The sequence below is a fragment of the Botryllus schlosseri genome, chromosome 16 (assembly GCF_051294905.1).
Source record: "Botryllus schlosseri isolate E-star chromosome 16, Bs_hap1, whole genome shotgun sequence".
In the NCBI taxonomy this organism is placed as follows: domain Eukaryota; kingdom Metazoa; phylum Chordata; class Ascidiacea; order Stolidobranchia; family Styelidae; genus Botryllus; species Botryllus schlosseri.
Genome location: NC_137251.1, coordinates 13,147,550 through 13,166,812, shown reverse-complemented (window position 1 = coordinate 13,166,812; position 19,263 = coordinate 13,147,550). Strand labels below are relative to the sequence as shown.

The 19,263-nt window shown below is 39.7% G+C and overlaps 1 protein-coding gene across 2 annotated transcripts; it reads right to left on the bottom strand.

Moving 5' to 3' along the window:
- Window positions 1–835: 835 nt before the first annotated feature.
- LOC145458348 (bone morphogenetic protein receptor type-1B-like) lies at window positions 836–18,017 on the bottom strand. Of its 2 annotated transcripts, XR_013921115.1 has the most exons (12): window positions 17,627–18,017; window positions 17,461–17,555; window positions 16,679–16,778; window positions 15,855–15,954; window positions 11,021–11,225; window positions 10,830–10,956; window positions 10,099–10,251; window positions 8,856–9,018; window positions 8,155–8,348; window positions 7,957–8,093; window positions 5,350–6,063; window positions 3,279–4,096 (listed from the first exon to the last, which is right to left on the bottom strand). XR_013921115.1 is itself a non-coding variant. In XM_080336691.1 (11 exons), the coding sequence occupies exons 1-11, from the start codon at window positions 17,730–17,732 to the stop codon at window positions 2,810–2,812; spliced, it is 1,722 nt and encodes a 573-aa protein (XP_080192817.1). In that variant the 5' UTR covers window positions 17,733–18,016; the 3' UTR covers window positions 836–2,809. The 2 variants fall into 2 exon arrangements, 1 of the variants encoding a protein (XP_080192817.1); XM_080336691.1 differs by lacking the exons at window positions 3,279–4,096; window positions 5,350–6,063 and adding an exon at window positions 836–3,151 and having other exon boundaries at window positions 17,627–18,016.
- Window positions 18,018–19,263: the final 1,246 nt, after the last annotated feature.

The window sequence follows — 19,263 nt, the reverse complement described above, 5'->3', positions numbered from 1 at the left end:
ACAATTCCTGGTGACATTTTTTGCACTTAATATTAAGTACAGAGGTGGTCAGTAACGAAGTACTTTTACTTTTTGAAGTAGGCCCTACTTGAAGTCGATTTTGCCTACTCTCACTACTCATCCAGTAGTTATGATTTTAGACTACTTCTACTTGACATTTTTCAGTTTTGTAGGCAAAAATAAGCGTAGAATACCTACGACGGTACTTACTTGTGAACCACCACTCCTACTTTTACTTGAGTAGAAATTCCGGCGTTACTTCTACTTCTACTTGAGTAGCAACGGTGACTGCTTTGACCCAAGTCAGTACAGTAGAGATCGCACAGTTCCAGCAGTAATCGGATGCGGTTACTTTCGAAATTCGAGACTAGGACTATGAATATGATCAATGACACTAGAAATCAGTGCAATTTTCGAAATTATATTCAGTTAGTGTTTATACTCTATTGCGTCCAGTTGTTATAACAATTCCACTCGAGAAAGCGACGCAAACTTATCCCAAAAAGTTTCAAAACGAATTAGTTTTGTCTAAAAAACTATTCAGTATGAGTGAACGTCATCCAATGGTCGGATCCAAGATTTCGTCTGCCTGTTACATCATACAAGTCCTATTTTTTCAAGGGATTCCGTAATAAAAGTGATTGACAGCAACCAGTGATGCTAACCGGTTCGCTGGTCAAAAAGTTATCCATAGATTATAGCACCGGTGTGAACTGACTGGATCCAAACACTGTAGCAAACACTCTTTTCTTTAGTGACCATGCACCCTGGGCATCAGGCCTACCAGGTCTATCTTTTCAAGAAAACGCTACAACAGAAGAATCAGTCTGAGGAATTTGAAGACGGTCATTCACTATTGGAAATGTACCAAATCGCGTAGCAAACCTACTCAAACATCACTCAATCGGGCGGGAGATGAAAGCTGCAATCATAACACATGAACACACAAGCGCATCAAATATGTACATACGCACACAACAACGAAAAACACAATATTTGACAGGTTAACGAAACATAAGCAGATAAAACTACTAGTACGATGCACAGAATATGAATTCTCAACAGCTCTTAACTTCAAGACTGGTGCAGCCATTCGCACCATAACAAGTCAAGAATCCCTATCATTGAATAAATTATGGAGAGAAAGAAACAAAGAAGCACCAAAATGCAGATATCCAAAATACTAATTTCATGTTCTCAACATTGAATAGTACCTTACAGCACAGGCGCGCAACCTGCGAGTCTAGGACTGGACAAAATCGAGTTCTTGATTCGATTTACTTAGAGTTGGATATTAAGCTTCGAGTGCAGTATTCATGATCACTCAACATGTCATAGCCTTCTTCCAAACTTTATGGTACCAACATCTAACCCAAAATTATACGAAATTACACATGCACCAACTCGTAAATTTTTTCACACAGCGCACCATTCAATTTAACAGCATTCGCCTGTAAGCTTCAATTTCACCGTTATTACCAAGCCAGAATAAAGCTTTGGGATTGTCATTATTTGCGAAACTGTTTTTGTCACGCATTCATGCAGCTCACATTCGTCATTTACATCTGGCGGGTTGCACACCCCTGCCTTACAGCATCGTCGGCACCTTGATAGCAGATTGATGGTTATGTTAAAGGCAGCAAATAACCATGACGTTTAAAACAAACACAAACGGCATAAACTAAAAAAATGACAGCAAAGTCAAATAAATACATAGCCCCAAGACATGATCATATGACCAGCATAGCATAGCACCGATGTTGTAACACAGTCCAAAAATTGGAGTGTCGGGATGAGAGTGATAATCTCCAGAAGAAGAAAATATGATACACAGCGAGAAGTTACGTTCGAAACGAGAGAATACGAAACAACCACTAAAAACAAAACTCCGAGATGATTCAGGACTCTTCTTGCTACGTTTGAATCTAGTATGTGGTGTTAAATTGACACCACAGAGTGTGGTGAGCTCAACATTAAAATAATAAAACTTCATTTTGAGGTGATAGGTCATGGTTGAACTTCAGAGAATTCCAACCACACGTCAGCGCTGAAGCTAAACAAAGGTCGTGTCAGAATCCCCACAACATAACCAGTTCGGTAACGTCAATAAAAGGCGCTTCAAGACTAAAGAACTAAAGCACACAACATAAAGTCGCACAAACGCAGGAACGAATCAAAATCTGCTACAATCAAACAGAGATAAGGTGACACGGTAAGTTTACAGAATGCCCACGTCAAACCCACGAAACACATAACAGAATAACAGAACACTATCGCCAACAACATCAAAAAGCTGCGAGCAAAAGAAACGATATGAAATCTTCGCGACGCAGACTGCAGATCGTGAATACAAAGAGAACGTAAAATCGGTAGGATAAAAAAATGAAGAAACAACAGGAAACAGATCGATCCCGGAAATTACGAATCGTAAGCAATCATATGACGCACACATGGGAGCGGGGGGGCGGCAACAATAGACACATGCCTGGACCTGGGATAGAAAATCATCACAACTGTTCTCAGATGACTCTCGCATATGGCATTTTGTGAAATATCAAGAGACTCCTGGAGGTGCAGGATTAAGCATACAATTGAATAACATATTCACATTGAAATAAACCTGAAAATTTGTGTCAGCAAAAATATTTTAATACGTTGATTTCAATATGAATATATTATTTAATTATATATGAAAGAATCAAGGCAAAACCGCTTGAGAACAAAAAAAACGATACTTTGTTCTGAATCTTTAAAATCCTGCCCACAAAAACCAGGCCCCCAGCAATAAAAAATCCGGTCGGAAGCAAGGTTACAAAATCGGCAGGTCCCGTCGATTGGCGTCGTCAAAGCCGGAACTTATCAAAGGCGAGTCGGCTTTGTCTGGATTCGGCAGAAAATCGTATCCCGATTTCGGGTTTGAAAACCCGCGGCCGTAGGTAGACTCGGTCGGAAACCCAGAACTGTTGGAACGGTCCGAGACGTACGCCGAGCTGGCGTTGCTAGGCTGGTACTCGACGATAACGGGGAGGGTTTCGTCGTTGCTGCCGTGCCGCAGAGTGCCGAGGGTCTTGCGTATACGCAGCATGGTCAGGCGCGATTCGGCGCGCGGGACCCAGCACTCGGACATCATCTTGACGTATCTCCCGAGGGTCTGGAAAAATGACATTAGAAATTTTCAACCCGAAAACACGGCTGTGAACAGCTTTATTCATTCTTCAAGTACCCGTTGCAATGAATTTGTTTGGCATGGAGCAATATTAATTACTACACCATTCTAATGATCATCATCTCAGTTTCATCTGGCAAAATGCAGCCATGATTTACTAGTTTCACGTACTATATTGCCATTTCCAAATCAGTCATAGGACAGGGGTATCTAGGCTCAGGGCTACACATCTCATTTTTGACCGATACACAATGGCGGCTCGATTCAAATTCTCTGATAAGCCATCGTCTGCACCAACGGACCACTGCTGCCCATTAATACTCCGTTGAGGGTACCGATTAAGTACTGACGTCAGAACGCCTATGCCATCAGAAACACTTTCCTCTATCATATCGTTCTTGTGAATGGCATGCAATTAAATGATTGAAAACACACAATAGCTATGTGATATGCAATACCACCGATTGAAATCGTGCTTAATATGTAGAACTGGTAGAAGCCTTTGGGATACGCTTCCTAATTTGGCAGAGGTTCTTCGCTGGAGGCTCGACAAGATATGGTTTGCTGTTGAGTCGTTCAAGTTTGTTCGTTGAAAAACAAAGGGAGTCCAGATAGCCCTGATTTTATTGCCAAGAATTATCGTTTCGAAACCTTTGCAGCAGTTCAGAACCTCGAATAATCTAATCACCGCACCACCAGACATGTAGCACAAGGCATCGCAAAAAAGGGTAAACGTGTTCACGGGTGACATTATTTCTATGATTGTCATTAAGATGTCCGTCTCTCTTCGTGTTATGGTTAACAAATACGATATACTTTTGACAAAATCGAAAAACTTTTCCAGCCCTGCTTTTACTTTGCACAATATCTCAAGGGGGGTTCTCGAATCACGCTCGTATTGCCCCCTATTTCAGTTGTATTTGTCAACAGCTTCTAGAACAGTGGTTCCCAACCTTTTTGTGTTCATTCCCCACTTAAGATTTATTCCGAGCCTTCATTCCCCACCAGGACCGTAACAGCACTTCGTAAGCCCCCCTCTAAAAATACGTTTGTCTTGGGCCCCCTACAGAGTGATAAACCCAACTGGGGGCTTCCCCCTCAGCCCCCGAGCTTGTACACTTTTTCCCCGCTACTTATCATCTAAGTTGGGTCTACTGTTTAGTGCGTCGCCTTATCTCGACTAAACGACGAAAAATTTATATAATTCATGTTTGAATCGTTTAATATGATCGGGAATTGCATATATTTTGCTATCAATTTTTTATCCCCTCTGTATGCTCACGTAATCAGATTTTTCCCTGCGTGATGGCATTTGTCCTGTGGGGTTCTGATCGCCAGGACAGGAACATTCGGCGCAGGCCATTTAGCCGCCTATGGACAATTAAACATATATGTATATTGTATATATATCGAAGTTCTCGGTCAGCACATGGGCAATCGTTCTCGGCCAAGGTCTTTTCGCTGCTGATCGTTCTGGCACACTTCTCGGAGTTGCATGTTACATGGCCTATAACTTCATATGTCTTGGTGCGTCGGGGCGCAGTAATGGCCGACGCCGAAGTCTCCATTTCTATAAATTCTACGTATTTTCGCGGGGGAAGGGTACCCAATAATTAGGCGCGAAAATATTTTGAAAAATTGGCATAAATTTCAAAAAAAAATACTATATAGTACTATATAATTTATGTTAATTCACGAAATAATTTTGGGCCCCTTCGAGTTCACCCCCAATTGGGGGGTTTGGGTGCGGTAGCTACGGTCCTGTCCGCACTACCCAACACTTTTGTCATCGTAGAGCTGCTATTTGCTGGTTTGACTACACAAGACACACAACCACACCAGTAGGCAAGACAGTCGCCCAAATTGCAACATAAAACGTATCGTGAACCGATACCAGTAACGCTCAAAATTTCGCGAAAGCATGATTTCACGTCAGACTAGTCGTGCTGGATGCGATTGTGACGGCATCATTGGTCATCCAGAGTTGAAATGAGGTTTTGTGAACAATACGCAATATAATTGTCGATACATATATTCCAGAGTAGTTAACTGGTAACGGTGATTGCGCATGAGTCTCCGGGAATATGTCCTGCTGTATATAATTTTGAACAAATGCGTCTATTCCCCACCAGAAACCATTGAATTCCCCACCAGTGGGGAATTCCCCACCGTTTGGGAACCACTGTTCTAGAAGGCACAAAGGCATATCAAAGTCCCGAAAACCGTTAGTAAATAATTGTGATAATTGTAGATTCCCGATCTCATTCGGCACCAATCGTCCACTTCCTAAAAACTCGACTCATAATTACTATTTGCAGATCTTCCAATACAAATTCCAGTTGCGGTTCCCACTATTACAGCATACCACTGCTATTTGACAAGGTTCATACTTCCAAGAACACTGCCATCCTTAAACGCGAGCTTACAAACTTGTGGTGAACTTTCCAGGAAGGTCAATGCGATACCACCAAAACATCAGATTGTCGCTATCAGTCTGTTTTCACGGCAGATAGATAAAATGTATATCGTCATTTCTTCTCGAAACAATGTGGTTCGATGGATTGCGTTACTGCGAATTTGTGCTGGAAGATGATGGAATCTCGATCCTCCTGATGATGTCATCAATAGCCTTACACTGGGTCACTGCAATCTGCGGGTTCATGCGGTTTATGATTCACAATGCCGGTATTTATGTGGTGTCGGCATCTGCGCATAAATTCAACCAGTAAGTTGGTTAAAACTTAGACTTGGAATATCGTATTGTTTAGCACCCCCCCTCAGTTTCCAAACACCGCACATTTTTCTGCCAGCCACACACCCATTGCGTCACGAATATCATCAGGCGTCCCTTTTTCAGCTAAACCAGGGGTGCCCATCCTTTGTTACACTGCGGCCCCCTTTGAAAATTTGGAAAATCAATAGCCCCCTAAAACTTTTGAGAAAACTACGAAGCGTCATTATAATTAAAAAACTGGTGTTTAACCCTTTGCGACCGGCGGTCTAGTATACTAGACCGCGACTGTTTAACGCAGAGGAGTCGATATTTATTCCAAGATAGCTAGACCTGTATTGGTCATAAACGATTGCAATCGGTTTGTATGTATTGCTCTTATAAATCCGCATACATCAGACCATGTATAACCTAATGTGGCAATGTATATCCTGCTTGAAATGCAGATTGAACACGCAAAAATTTTTCCCGCAAAATTGAATTTGTAATGATGTTCGCGTGAGTGACCGCCTGAAATATAAACCATTGTATCTTCCGTTCTAGACGTCATATAACCGATTACAGTTATCTTCTATGACTTGTTGTTGGTCATATTATTCTATGAAAGTCCTTATATCGAAGATTAGCACGTAGAAGATGTTTCAAATTGACGTGAAAGAAGCATACCTTATTACGTGAAAATCATGGCTGCGTAAGATGACCTGACTCGTTGCGGTTTCAAACAGATGTACAATTGCTTCAGGCAATAGCAAATTATACATATGGTTAGCCATTATCCTGGCATATTCATCAATATCCCTATCATGGAGCTTAGTTTTGTATAAGAAAGCCGACACCAGCCCTAACGCCGCACAAATAAGCGTGCGAGTTAGGCTATTTTTGTACCCGAGCCTGTGATAACAACATCATATAGAGGCAGTTATATATCTGTTTTAGATGGCACACGAAGTTACTGTTGGCTTCTATGACTACTGTTGATCATACATGGAACATTAGCGGTGTAGAATACAGTTCAAATTGATGCGAAATAAAGCAATGTATCACATGAAATGACTTCCCGAGCGTATATGGGCACTAGGCAGTGTGGAATAAGGCAATATGTGTATACTTACGGATCCCTTGCAGTTGCAAGTTACATATAACAAGCAACTGGGGTTGATAACACTTCAATAGCATGGAGATGTATGCTAACGGCAAAATTGCCAAGGCAGTTACTATGTTATGTCGAACTGGACGCGTGTTGCCTTCAGCGAGAATACGAGATTACGTAATCGATTACTCATCGGCGGCGGCCGCGTGATGGGCTTATCATCTGTACCTTTCCAACATCGTAGCGCTGGGCTATGAAGCGCTATAGTAGCATGTAATGTCTCGTTGGAACGTAGGGATTCATGCGGAAAGCAATCAGGTGGTCATATACTAAGAGAGGGCCTAGGTATGACGTCAGGAGATATAGAAGAACAAAATTGTATTTTATTTTCAAGAAATCGAGAACATTTTCTCGCATAACGCTATTCCCTCTGGCGTCTGAGCCGCGAGAGTATCTCAGACCGCTAGGCGGCTACTTCAGGTTTACGGCAATATATTGGGCGTCGATTTAAGCCATATGGATGACATTTTATCGTTTTTTATGTGGATGAGGTAAAATTTTGGTCAGGAGGCCGGCCGGTTACAAAGGGTTAAAAACCAACCCGTAGCGAGTACAATAAAATATTATAAATACAATACACAATAAACATGGCAGTGAATTAATTAATTATTTGCTATAACATCTTCCGCATAATGCTATAGTGTAGCTTGTTTTTGCTCCGAAAGTGACTTAATTGCTGAGTTGATGACGGAAAGAACTAGTTATACGTCGTATTGAATATCTGAGACACTGTGCTGCTTTGTCTTCAGAAGTAAAGGCATGTAATTTCTATTGTTGTAGTAAAGTAGAAATGGAGATGATAATTTATTAATTTGTTGCATGCCTGCAACATTGTTGCTGGTTAGGAATACCTGAGGTAAACTAATATCCAACAAGGTAAAATCCGAATGATAAAGAAGACCCACGCACTTGATGCTTGCTATGTTGAGGCAACACCTCGGGCCTAATGCCCTCCACATCCACGACTTTCCTCATCTCGTCAAAGTCTGGATCGCTGCTCACGTCATCAAAGTATGGCACCTGGTAGTTTCCTGTCGCATCGTATCCTGGAAAAGAAAAGTGATACTATTTAAAAACAAAGATATTTAGTAAAAAAGTCTCCCGCACCTTGTACAGTGGCGCAGTTCAGAATCTCCCACAGCACGAGCGCAAAGCTGTAAACGTCCGAGGCCTTGAAGGAGTCGAACGCGCGATCGTTGAACTTCCCGTTCAACAGCTCCGGAGACATGTACCGTATCGTGCCCTGCTTGCCTTTCGTGTAATGACCCTTGTCAAGGTGACCGCCACCGTCTTCCCGCGAGCTGGCATCGAAATTCAGACGTTTGGCTCAATCTAATCACTGCTACATTATTCGATCGAAACAAAAACCAGAAGCCATTTGGCACAGTGAAAAGCGTAGAACTATTGTGTGACGAAATAACAACCCATTCATCGATCCTAATTTTAGTTGTCAAATTGAACTGATTACAACGGAATGCCTGTAATATAATTCTAATCTAATTTGTGAAATGTTTCTATACTCTTAATTTAAATCTGGCTTTCTTGAATATGTTACAGGAGAGTGGAAGTACAGAATGAGCCAATCTCGGTGACGGACATTCCCCATTCTATTACGAGACTGACGTCTGATTCGACGCTAAGTGTACTCGATTTGTGCTGTATTTTTTTCTAATGAACAACTTTTAATTCTAGTCTAATTCTCAAAAACCTGTGTAGCAATCATTCTAATTCTAATCTAGTGAAAAACAGAAAATCCCTTATAGTTGTACAAGTCGACAATCACCCCATGCGAAGAAAACATAGCTAACCTGGTGTAGAGAACGGCAAGCCCCATGTCGGCGATGCAGCACGCGCCGTCTGCCTTGACGAGAATGTTTTTCGACTTGATATCGCAGTGGGCCATCGCAGACTTGCCCTGGTTGGCGAAGTTCCCCTGCGTCCCGATGATTTCCGTGTGCAGATGGGCGAGGCCTGAAGCGAGACAATCGGCACTTGGAGTGAGACCAAAGAATGCGCGCCGAATTCTACAGAACCACATTGATTGTACACTAGGGGCCTGGCAAAATCGAGTACACCAGTATTCGAGCATCACTCATTACGATGTCGTAGGGAATGAGAGATTTCGGAAGTTAAAATCTACACCTTTTCTGCGACCAAAGGAAAATGACGCAGATTCTCAACTGACAACTCAAAGATAATTTGATACTTTTTATAGCAACTCGGCATATTTCATTGTACTTTGTGACAATGCTGCAAGTTGATCATATGATTTCACGGATATGTCATTTCAAATAATGTCAGCAGCTTAGTACTAGGATTGTAATGACTCGAGTCACGATTTTTTTGACGACTCGACTTGACTACTCTTTTCAAATGCGTAAAATGACTTGACTCGAGTCAATTTGTGTACTGACTCGACTTATACTCGAGTCATTGCGCATGACTCTAACCAAGTCATACGACTTGAGACTAGGACGGCTAAGACAGACATTCCATTGCAACTTCGAAGAATGGTTGAGTAACTTCATTATTGGTATTTTGTCTATCAGTCCTGATGCGTGGAAAATAGGGCCAGAAACCGTTAAGTCAGAGGAAAATTACGATATTATGAATGCGAGCCATTTATATGTCACTCGATCAGAGTGGAAAAAGTTGGTTGAACTCAAAACTGAACAGTGAACACTGTGACTTGAACGCGAGTCACTACACCATGACTCGGTGCTGAATTGAAAGTGACTTGACTTGACTCGAGTCAAAACTATGAAAGTGAGATTGGCTTGTGACTCGGAACCTTGTGACTTGGTTACAACCCTGCTTTGTACTACATGTTTTTTAGATACTGTGATAAGACCAATCAGGGTTTCCAGGCTTTTCCTTTGACAAGAAGTATCCAAAGTATAATTCTGATTGATGTAATTAAACTTATAGTGAAAAGGGCTATACAATATCACTACTGATACTCTTAGGATCATCACAATTAACGCTTGATTCGTATTGGAGATCTCAAATCATTGTGGCCACGATACATTACGTGGCTGCACGTCCACTTACCACAAGCCGCTGAATGAGCCAGCTTCAAAGCGGACGGAACGTCCAAAGCCCTGGTCTGCAGGTAGTCGTGTAATGAGCCGTTTGGGTGGTAATCGGTGACGAGGTATAGCTGCGTCCAAGATCCTGTCCCGTTGATGTCAGACGCAATAAAACCTGAACGAAACCTTCCGTGAAAGCTGTGCACAGGCGAGGGTGACTGCCACGATATCGACCCAATTATTATCAGAAATGAGGACGGATGAATTTACCCCTGTTTGGTAGGGCAGAGCATGGACAAGAGCAGTGTTGGATATCCGGCCAAATTTTGTCATTTTTGGCCAGGATCGGAGTAGGACCAGATAATTTGTCAATCCGCACTGCACTAATAAGGGCATTACATTCATAGTTAGTAACGAAGTACTTAGGAAGTAATTATCATGACGACCACATGAAATAGCCCAGCTGAATATATTTTCGAAGATTGTACCTATTTGAGGTGTTATTAGCCATTTTGCATTTAGTCTCAAAGATGAATCTTGGAATTTATAAGCAGCCCCCTCAGATTACTCCTACAGACCCTACTAGTTGCTGACGATAACCCCTTTCAGCCCAAAATATTTGGGTTCATTTCAATACGAATAATATATATACCGGTATTGAATTTCTGTACCTCCAAGAAGCTCTCCAAAGACACATCGCCACAATTCAAAGTTCTAGAGACGCAATCACGTGAAGCAGTCCAAACGACTTACAAAGAATATTTTCGTGTCTCAACAGCACAGTTTGATACATATTGGTCTCCCTGTCCCAGCTTTTTTCTTCGGTGGAGTGGAACATCTTGACAGCTACATATTCGTCCTGCCACTTTCCAAGCATTACCTTCGAATTCAGAACAACACGTTAAACATCATTATCACGTGGCCAGGTAGTAAAGCAAGCCTACCGTGCCATAGCGTCCTCTGCCGATTTCCCTGATTATTTCGATCTGTCTGGCAATCGTTCTCTGAACCATTAGCGGCACGCCGGACCCAGACGAGCAAGGCATGGAATAGTCGTCGATGATTTCATGAAGTGACTTTGACTTGAAGTCACCCATGTAGCTTTCCTCGTCTGTTTCCTCGTGCTTTTTCAGGTTTTTTCTTCTTCTCCTACACCCGAATAGAAAAAAAGAATTGAAAGAACGCACTTCCGGTAAACATATTTTTACACACTCATAACTCTAGATGCATATCTGTAGCAGACTTGGACAACTAGATAGACTTGTCTGAGCAAAATGCTGGTAATAAAATTCTAATCTAATTTGTGAAATGGTAATTTGATCTAATTGTAATTCTAAAATATTTCTATACATTAATTTGAATTCTAATCTAATTTCTGGTTTTCCTAAATATGCTACAGGAGAAGTGTATCATGAAAAAGGAGCCATGGTTGCTGTGCAGACACAAACTGAACTTGATTCAATTTCCAAGTTTTCACAAGGTAATTAATTTCAATTCTAATCTGATTCGGAAAAAAATGTAGTTACAATTCTAATTCTAACCTAATCTGGAAAATCTGTGTACCTATAATTATAATTTTAATCTAATTTGGAAAAGCTATGCAGTACCGAAATAACATCTAGATTCATCGTAGTAAAATAAATGATTGTGGCTCTTTAGGTCCAAAAATAAGGTCAGGTCTGTATTAACAACATATCACACCATGCCTCGCCACGCGTCAGCGGTGTCTTACAAAAGCCTAGAGGTGGGCCGTGCTATAAGTCGGCAGTTACGGAAATAAGAAGAATATCGGCCTGGTGTAAATGACCATAGTAGTCGACTAACACCATGAATACCCCAAAAACAAACACCAACATGCTATCATGAAAGTATTATAACTGATGCATTGAGCATAGTGCATTTTAAGCATCTGCTAATAACATCACAGTGTAGTAATATTACAGCAGTCAAATTACAACATCATGCGTGTTTGTGGATTTAGGATTAAATGTATTCCTTCATTTTGTATGTACTTGTACACGTGAACAATGCAATCAAGATCCACAATAGCGGATTGTGCTTCAATTCAGGTCATCGACAGTAGGTAATAAGCCGTGCAAATTAGGATAAAAATACTTCAAAAACGCCGAAAATCAAGGTATAAACACGGGTTAGTACTTCCCATTTTCAAGTGCCTCCGGTACTAAAAAATCTGATAAGTCTGGTTTACCATACACACCAAGCCAAGTAAGGAGTCTGTTTACCTTTTCACTTATCAACACCAAAATTGCCACTTTTACTATCTACAGCCAACAAGACAACCATAAATTATCCGGGGAGGGCAAACATGGATAACATCTAATATGTAAAAGAGATTAACATCGGCTTGGTGTCAATGACTAACAGTCCACTAATGTTTGACAGTTGTCATAAAACATGCCTTACATTAACAACAATTCCATCTGCAGGTGGCATAGAAATACTTCAAAGCAAAATGGTGATGATTTGATTCCCACAGCAGATGAAAGTTACAAACTTTCAACACAACTGATTTCCATGTAGCACATCGGGATAATACTATGTATAAAGCATTTCCAGTAACATATATAAAAATGGTAAACCTTGACAAACTCAAAGGATATAAAATAGTCCTGATAAGCACGGAAACTGGAAGGCTTACACATTTATTCATCCAAATTAGGTTATGCATAATTTATCATCTGGCAAGGTGTTACCAATACAACTGGTTATACAAAACGCCAGCTTTCAACAAAGAACATCTGTGCAAGATCTCCCTAAAGTTAACTTGGTGATCCTTCACAAGTCACATCATGAATAATTTTTTCTTCAGATACATACCCACCACTACTTAGAAAAAAATTTGTCATTCAAAAAAGTGGCCCAATGTCCATAATTTATGTATCCTGTATGGTGTGTCCCATATATGGGGAGTGTTCAATGCTCAATAAAGTAAAATGCTAGTGAACGTGGGTCTACAAGATACATAATTACCATACATATGTTACGTTCATATTTTTGTGCTACTTTCAGTGCATTATTGTATATGTATAGGCCAAAGGATGAAGTAAAATAATGTCAAGACGACATGTGGTGTCCGATAAATTGATGCCTATTTACAACATGTGTACCGGCATTATACAATATTTAGCCATTATCTGCAGGCCTACATAAGATAATCGTGTACAAAACAGTCAATTGTGAGGAGATTCAACAAAAGTATTCTCTGAAGCAACATTGCTGAACAATCTGAATAGAAACATAAGCACACATGGTCATGATATAAAGGACAATGGAGCACAATATCGCACGGCCATCAAGATAATAGATATAAAGAATTTACTTGAATGCTCAGCTACTCATATAAGAACAGCTCTGTAAATATGCAGACACCTGGTCCGTATTCCGTTGTAGATAGATATCAGAAAAGCTCTACAGTAGGAAATTAATTCAAACAAGGACTTGTAAAGGAGTATGTGTCAAGTGTTTTCTTGAATTGGATTTCGAGACAAAACAGATATCAGTGACACTGCTTCCTGGGTGCGGGTGAATTTAGATACACGGAATCGATATCCGTCATCAATGCAAGTACAACTTACACCATGCTTAGTTTTAGTTTGAGAGACAATAATCATTCAAACATCCAGAATTCTGAATCCAATGGGTGGTGATAAATGAGAATATGACCGCCTACAATGACTTCATGTATGAATACCATTCAATAGTTTAGTCATTAATGGATATTAATCCACTTGCTAATGGGTAGATATATAATTCCGTGGTTTGGTGAGAGATAACAGTGTGGTTGAAAATCTATGACCAAACGTTTTGACTACAGTACAGGTTTGGTTTAAAATGAATTTGATTTTTAAAATAGGTCAACCAATGACACATTTTCCTTTGGCTTTTCACCACCACTGAAACGCTTGTGTGGTGTATTTACTTATCTGATGTTCTTGTTAGGCTATAAGTCAGTTTGGAGCTCACATCACCACCTATCCTTTAACCCTAGAATAAAATCAATTGGAGAGTCCCGATGAGGCAAAAACGAACAGGAGCCTGATCGAAGTTGAAATATCAAAACCGTGATTTGTAAATAAGTGATTAGGTTCAATTTTTACGTTGGAGTTCAAGTTTAATTTGAAAATCACAATGAATATATCTAATACAAATATTTACGATGACATCAATCCAGCGACAATTCCAGTTAACAGATAATTTCCGCACTGATAGCCCGATTGATCTGCGTCACTATAAATATTTTCGTAACGATCAATGTTATTGACACATCACGAGCAGTTAACATGTCCGCCTAAATTCAAAATGACATTTCAACTGACAGACGGAAGTGATGGCCGGCGCCATCGCAAAGCTACATGCACGCAAGGTATTTTCACAACAAGGCAGACCAGTACCCAAATATTTATAGACCGACGCCAGGGTGACGGATGCCTAATAAAGCAAAGCCAGACGGCCTAGACGCACAGTCTGTCGATTGTGTACTCTCACACACAGCTTAGGCAAACTGACAACAACACAGATCTGCGCCGAAGCAATAGTCTGCCGGTTCGAGCAGCCCAGGAAAGTCATTCTACTTAATCGCTATGTATTGCATTGCAACTTACATATTTACATGACAGATGAGTATAATTCAACAATTCGGTGACATTTCTCCCGGCATTTTGTATGCTAATTGAGGAACGGTATACAGAAAGCAAAGACATGTCAAACTCAACTTTGGAAAGTGATATATACAAAGGGTCTGTTATTAACCCCAGTTGTTAGTTGTTGAGAGCCACGATATATATTCCACCATGTACCAAACATGCGGGTTAATAGAGATCAATCACAGAATAAAACAAGTGAGATTTAGTTTGCAAACACTACTTTGAAAAATAGAGTGAACTAACTAGGGTGTTGAATGTCTGAAACAAGATATTCTGGAGCTGAATGACTTCCTCGCTTTTAATCCACTCAAGTCAAGGAGCCAATAATAACAGACGAGCTCTATTTTCCTATCTCAATCATCCCCGAACCGCGTATGAAGAATTGAATAATACAGAGTGGTGAAAGACAAATTTGAGTTGCTGCAGACACCAGCAAGTAGACAATTGACGTGAATGGCTCAACGACGTATCTAAGATATGAATAGAATAACCACAGCAAAAACAGACGAGCAAAAATAATAAACTGAATATTATGTACCGGTTATCTGCTAGCCTACGTTTTAGCATTCTTATTACGTCGTATTTCTCCAACACACTCTCTTAACAGAAAATAAAATATGATTGATAACGTAACGCACGAGTACATTCAAATATCTAAAAAATTTTATCATAAAATAGCGATGTGGCATTTCTACGAACAAGGATCAACGGTTGCTAAAGAGACTGTTGTAAGCGATAATGATATGTAGATAACCTTCAATTTAAAGATGTGCGTTTTCATGACCATTATTACAGTACAAAAGATAAGCTCACTTTAGATTTCATACGAATAGAATGTTCAAAGCAACATCAATAAAATGAGCATTGCTATCAAAATATAACTATCCCATCATGCAGAAAATAAACTATCCATCAGCATTACCCTTCCCCAACCTACTATTCGGCATTTTAAATTAATGTATGAAAGTAATATGATTCACTGAAAATCTCTTGTTCACAATATTCAGCTCAATATTCAGATAAGACATCACCAGCCAACTGCACTTGACAATTCACCAGATCGCACCAATGCAAAACATCACAGCAAGGAAAAACAAACAGCAGCATTACTTACAGTATGAACACCAACGCCAAAGCCAAGGCTACGAGTATAGCCACAATCATGACCATTGCGATAATCGTCAAGGTGGTGTAGTCCTGCGGTGATTCTTCGTCTGGAAAAAGAATTTATGACATGAAACCGTAGTACATTTTGGTACTTTTAACTACAACATTATTGACGCTGGTAGGACTTGACAGCAAACTCTCAGACTACTAACTAGGCCTACAGAATTTTATGATAGCCACTTGACAGCAGGGAAATGATTTCAATGGAGATTCAAGGGAGGCATTCGCATGCTTACAAATTGTGCTACTCTACGATACTATTTATAAACTATAATATTGGATTTTTGCACCTTAAATGGTTGTAGCCCTACTGTAACTGTTGCACCATACACAACACATCCTGTTGGTGATGAAATTGAGTATGATGTCAGTATCTTCAAACCGTAATGTTGAAAACAATGGCCCAAGATATTGGTTTTCTCTTCTCAAGATGACAAGAACATATCACACCATACAGATATTTACATCATTTTGAAATATAAGTGACCCATCAAAGACAAACGATGTATGTACGTAGTAGGCTACATAGTACATTACGAATAAAAAAAACTGAGCAATGAAACTTCAAAACCAAAAAATTTCATCCCAACACTATTGGCATAATTGGCAGTATTAGCCAAACTGCAGGATTAACCATCATTGGCCGCATTCGAATAGGAGCTTTATGCCTATAAATAATATGTACGGGCGTAATGAACCAATATTTAAATACATACCAAATTACCAATAGGTGTGCTGTTAAGGTAATAATATCATTGAACAACTAATTACCTTCCAATTGGCCATATAGGTCGATTTCGTCATTGCACATATCCTTGTCCCAGCAACATCCCATTTTTTGATTATCGTGAAATTGCGGGTTGGATGCAGCCTTACATGAAAAATATGAGTTGAAGCCATTCAATACTAAAGCAACAGCTGATTTGATTGCACATCAAGATTCAAATAGAATAATGTGTTGAAGCATAATTCGAATCCGGACATCATTGGAATTTAGAAACATGCATAGAGTCTGGTCAAATATTCGTTGTATAAAAATGTATAGATGTAAGTACCTGTCGTCTCCTACAGTTTTCAACGGGTGTTTTAGTTACGCAATGAGAGTTAACAGATAGTAAATAGAGCATGCCTTCGCAAAAAACAAGATTTAGGGTACAATCGGAATCATTGATGGTTAGCAAGCGTTGCAGTTTGGGCAGAAATGTAAGCCAGGATGATGAAATCAAATACCAGTTGAGCCATTCTTATCCAAAGGAAATTGTGTGCTGGAGATAGTAAGCAGTATTCTTGAAACAATATGATTAAATCAAAGTGAACATATTTTACCATGGGACTATGCACTACAACCCTTACACAGAAGTTATGGCTTGTCAGTAGGCTATATTGATATTAAAGTACGCGAGCAATTCACAAAATTGATTTGGCAATCATAGTCAAAAAAGTAATATGAAGCAGTTGGTAATGCCATTCATTTGAATGTTGTCAACAGAATTTGTCAAGCCACACTGTTGCAGTGGCCCATTGCTCTTCCAATTTAAGATTGAGACACTTACATTACACTGATCCACATGGTGGTTCATGGATTGTAAACAGCCGGCTTCTTCCAGGTATTCCCCATCGACCAGACGCAATACCTTGTAACACTTTGCTAAAGAGAAAATATAGATATTACGATAAATAAATATGGCTGCTTTTCTTTTCATCGTTCACAAATCTTACCACGGTCTTCGAGATAACATATTGACTCGTCCAGACCATCACTACAACTTCCAATACAACGACATTTCGTGGCGACGTAAGGACTGGATGCATTTGACGTACCCATGATAGAGGAGTAAGATTATAACATATTCTAAGGCACTGGAGTAGGATCTTAACGATGTAAAGCACTATATTTCACCAAATAAGTTGGTTATAAGTATGATGATTCGTGCCTCATAAGAGCATCAGAAAAAAGTAGGCGACTTATGCATGTTATTTGGTGCAATTTTTCTAAATTGAATACATCTGGCCATGTCTGTCTTGAGATATTTGTACCATATACCAATACCAATCTTAAAGCAACACAACATAAGTATCTCGACTGCTGCAATTACGAATTGTTCACTAATGACACTGAGCAAGTATATATATCTTTTTAACTCGGCTACAGGTAATCTATTTTTATATAAGACGGAACACAACATTTGTTTACAGAGACTACAACACATGTTTGTATCACCGGTCCCACTGCTTTGAAAAAAAAACAGCCACAGGCAACGGTCATTTCATAAATATTGCTGTCTTTGGTAGGCTACCTGACTATAAACTATGATATAAACATCTTTTGACTAAATCGAGCATGGTGCCAAACAACATTATAAAAGTAAATGTCAACAAATCACACTAGAATGTCACTAAAAAGTAAGGTATGAACTGTGAAGTAGGCCTATAGTTTTCTACATGATATAGCAGTATTTATATACGAAATGAATTGTGTCCGAACATAGCGCTGTCGCACTGAATTATACACATAAATCTATCATCGACAAATGGAATATACGCAAAAAGTGAAGACGCATAAGGATAATTGACTTTTGATGATTGCATCCTCTATTGCCGGTGTTATAGCATAGTGGCGGCAGAAAGCGAGCAATCAAATACAAATAAAGCCCAATATATGACACTAGTGTATCATCTGCCTGCATTTTGGGAGACTGAGCCTGTCGCCTGTCGGGGCATATTTAAAACAAATACATGATTTGTTAATACACAAGTAATTCACTTTCATCATAGTGAGATCGACAAAGGCAATGAAGACATCCGTCTTTGAAAGTGGACATTTCCTACAGTTAGTTGATAAGGAAGCTTTATACTCGCACTAACCTTAAACAAAGTGTAAATTATCAAGATCATTTTGTAGCCTATCAAGAATAGATACAACTCTTAACATGGAGTGATATTATCATATTAAGTTGCATGGAGTCATGGAGACATGTGAACCCTACTGGTTTTGCATTGAATGAAGCCACCAGTCCAATATAAACCAGCTGGAAACAGTTCGTCGATGTAACATTTAGGTAAAGGTGGCCAATGGTCAAATTCATGAGCAGTCAATTCCAAGTGGAAGTAGCAATTTCCAATACCTATCAAAACTAGTTCAAGTGGAAAGGTCTGAAACTACTTCAGAAGCTTTTAGGTTCTTAAAGTAGTTTCTAAAAAAAGATTGGAGTAACGATACTCTCTACTTTATAGACAGTAGATTTTCCTAAAATACTGAAGAAGTGGAAGTAATCTAAAAAGATAACGACTTGATCAAGCGATGAAGAAGTTAAAGCACTTTGCTACTGACCATGTCTGATTATAAACATGATGTA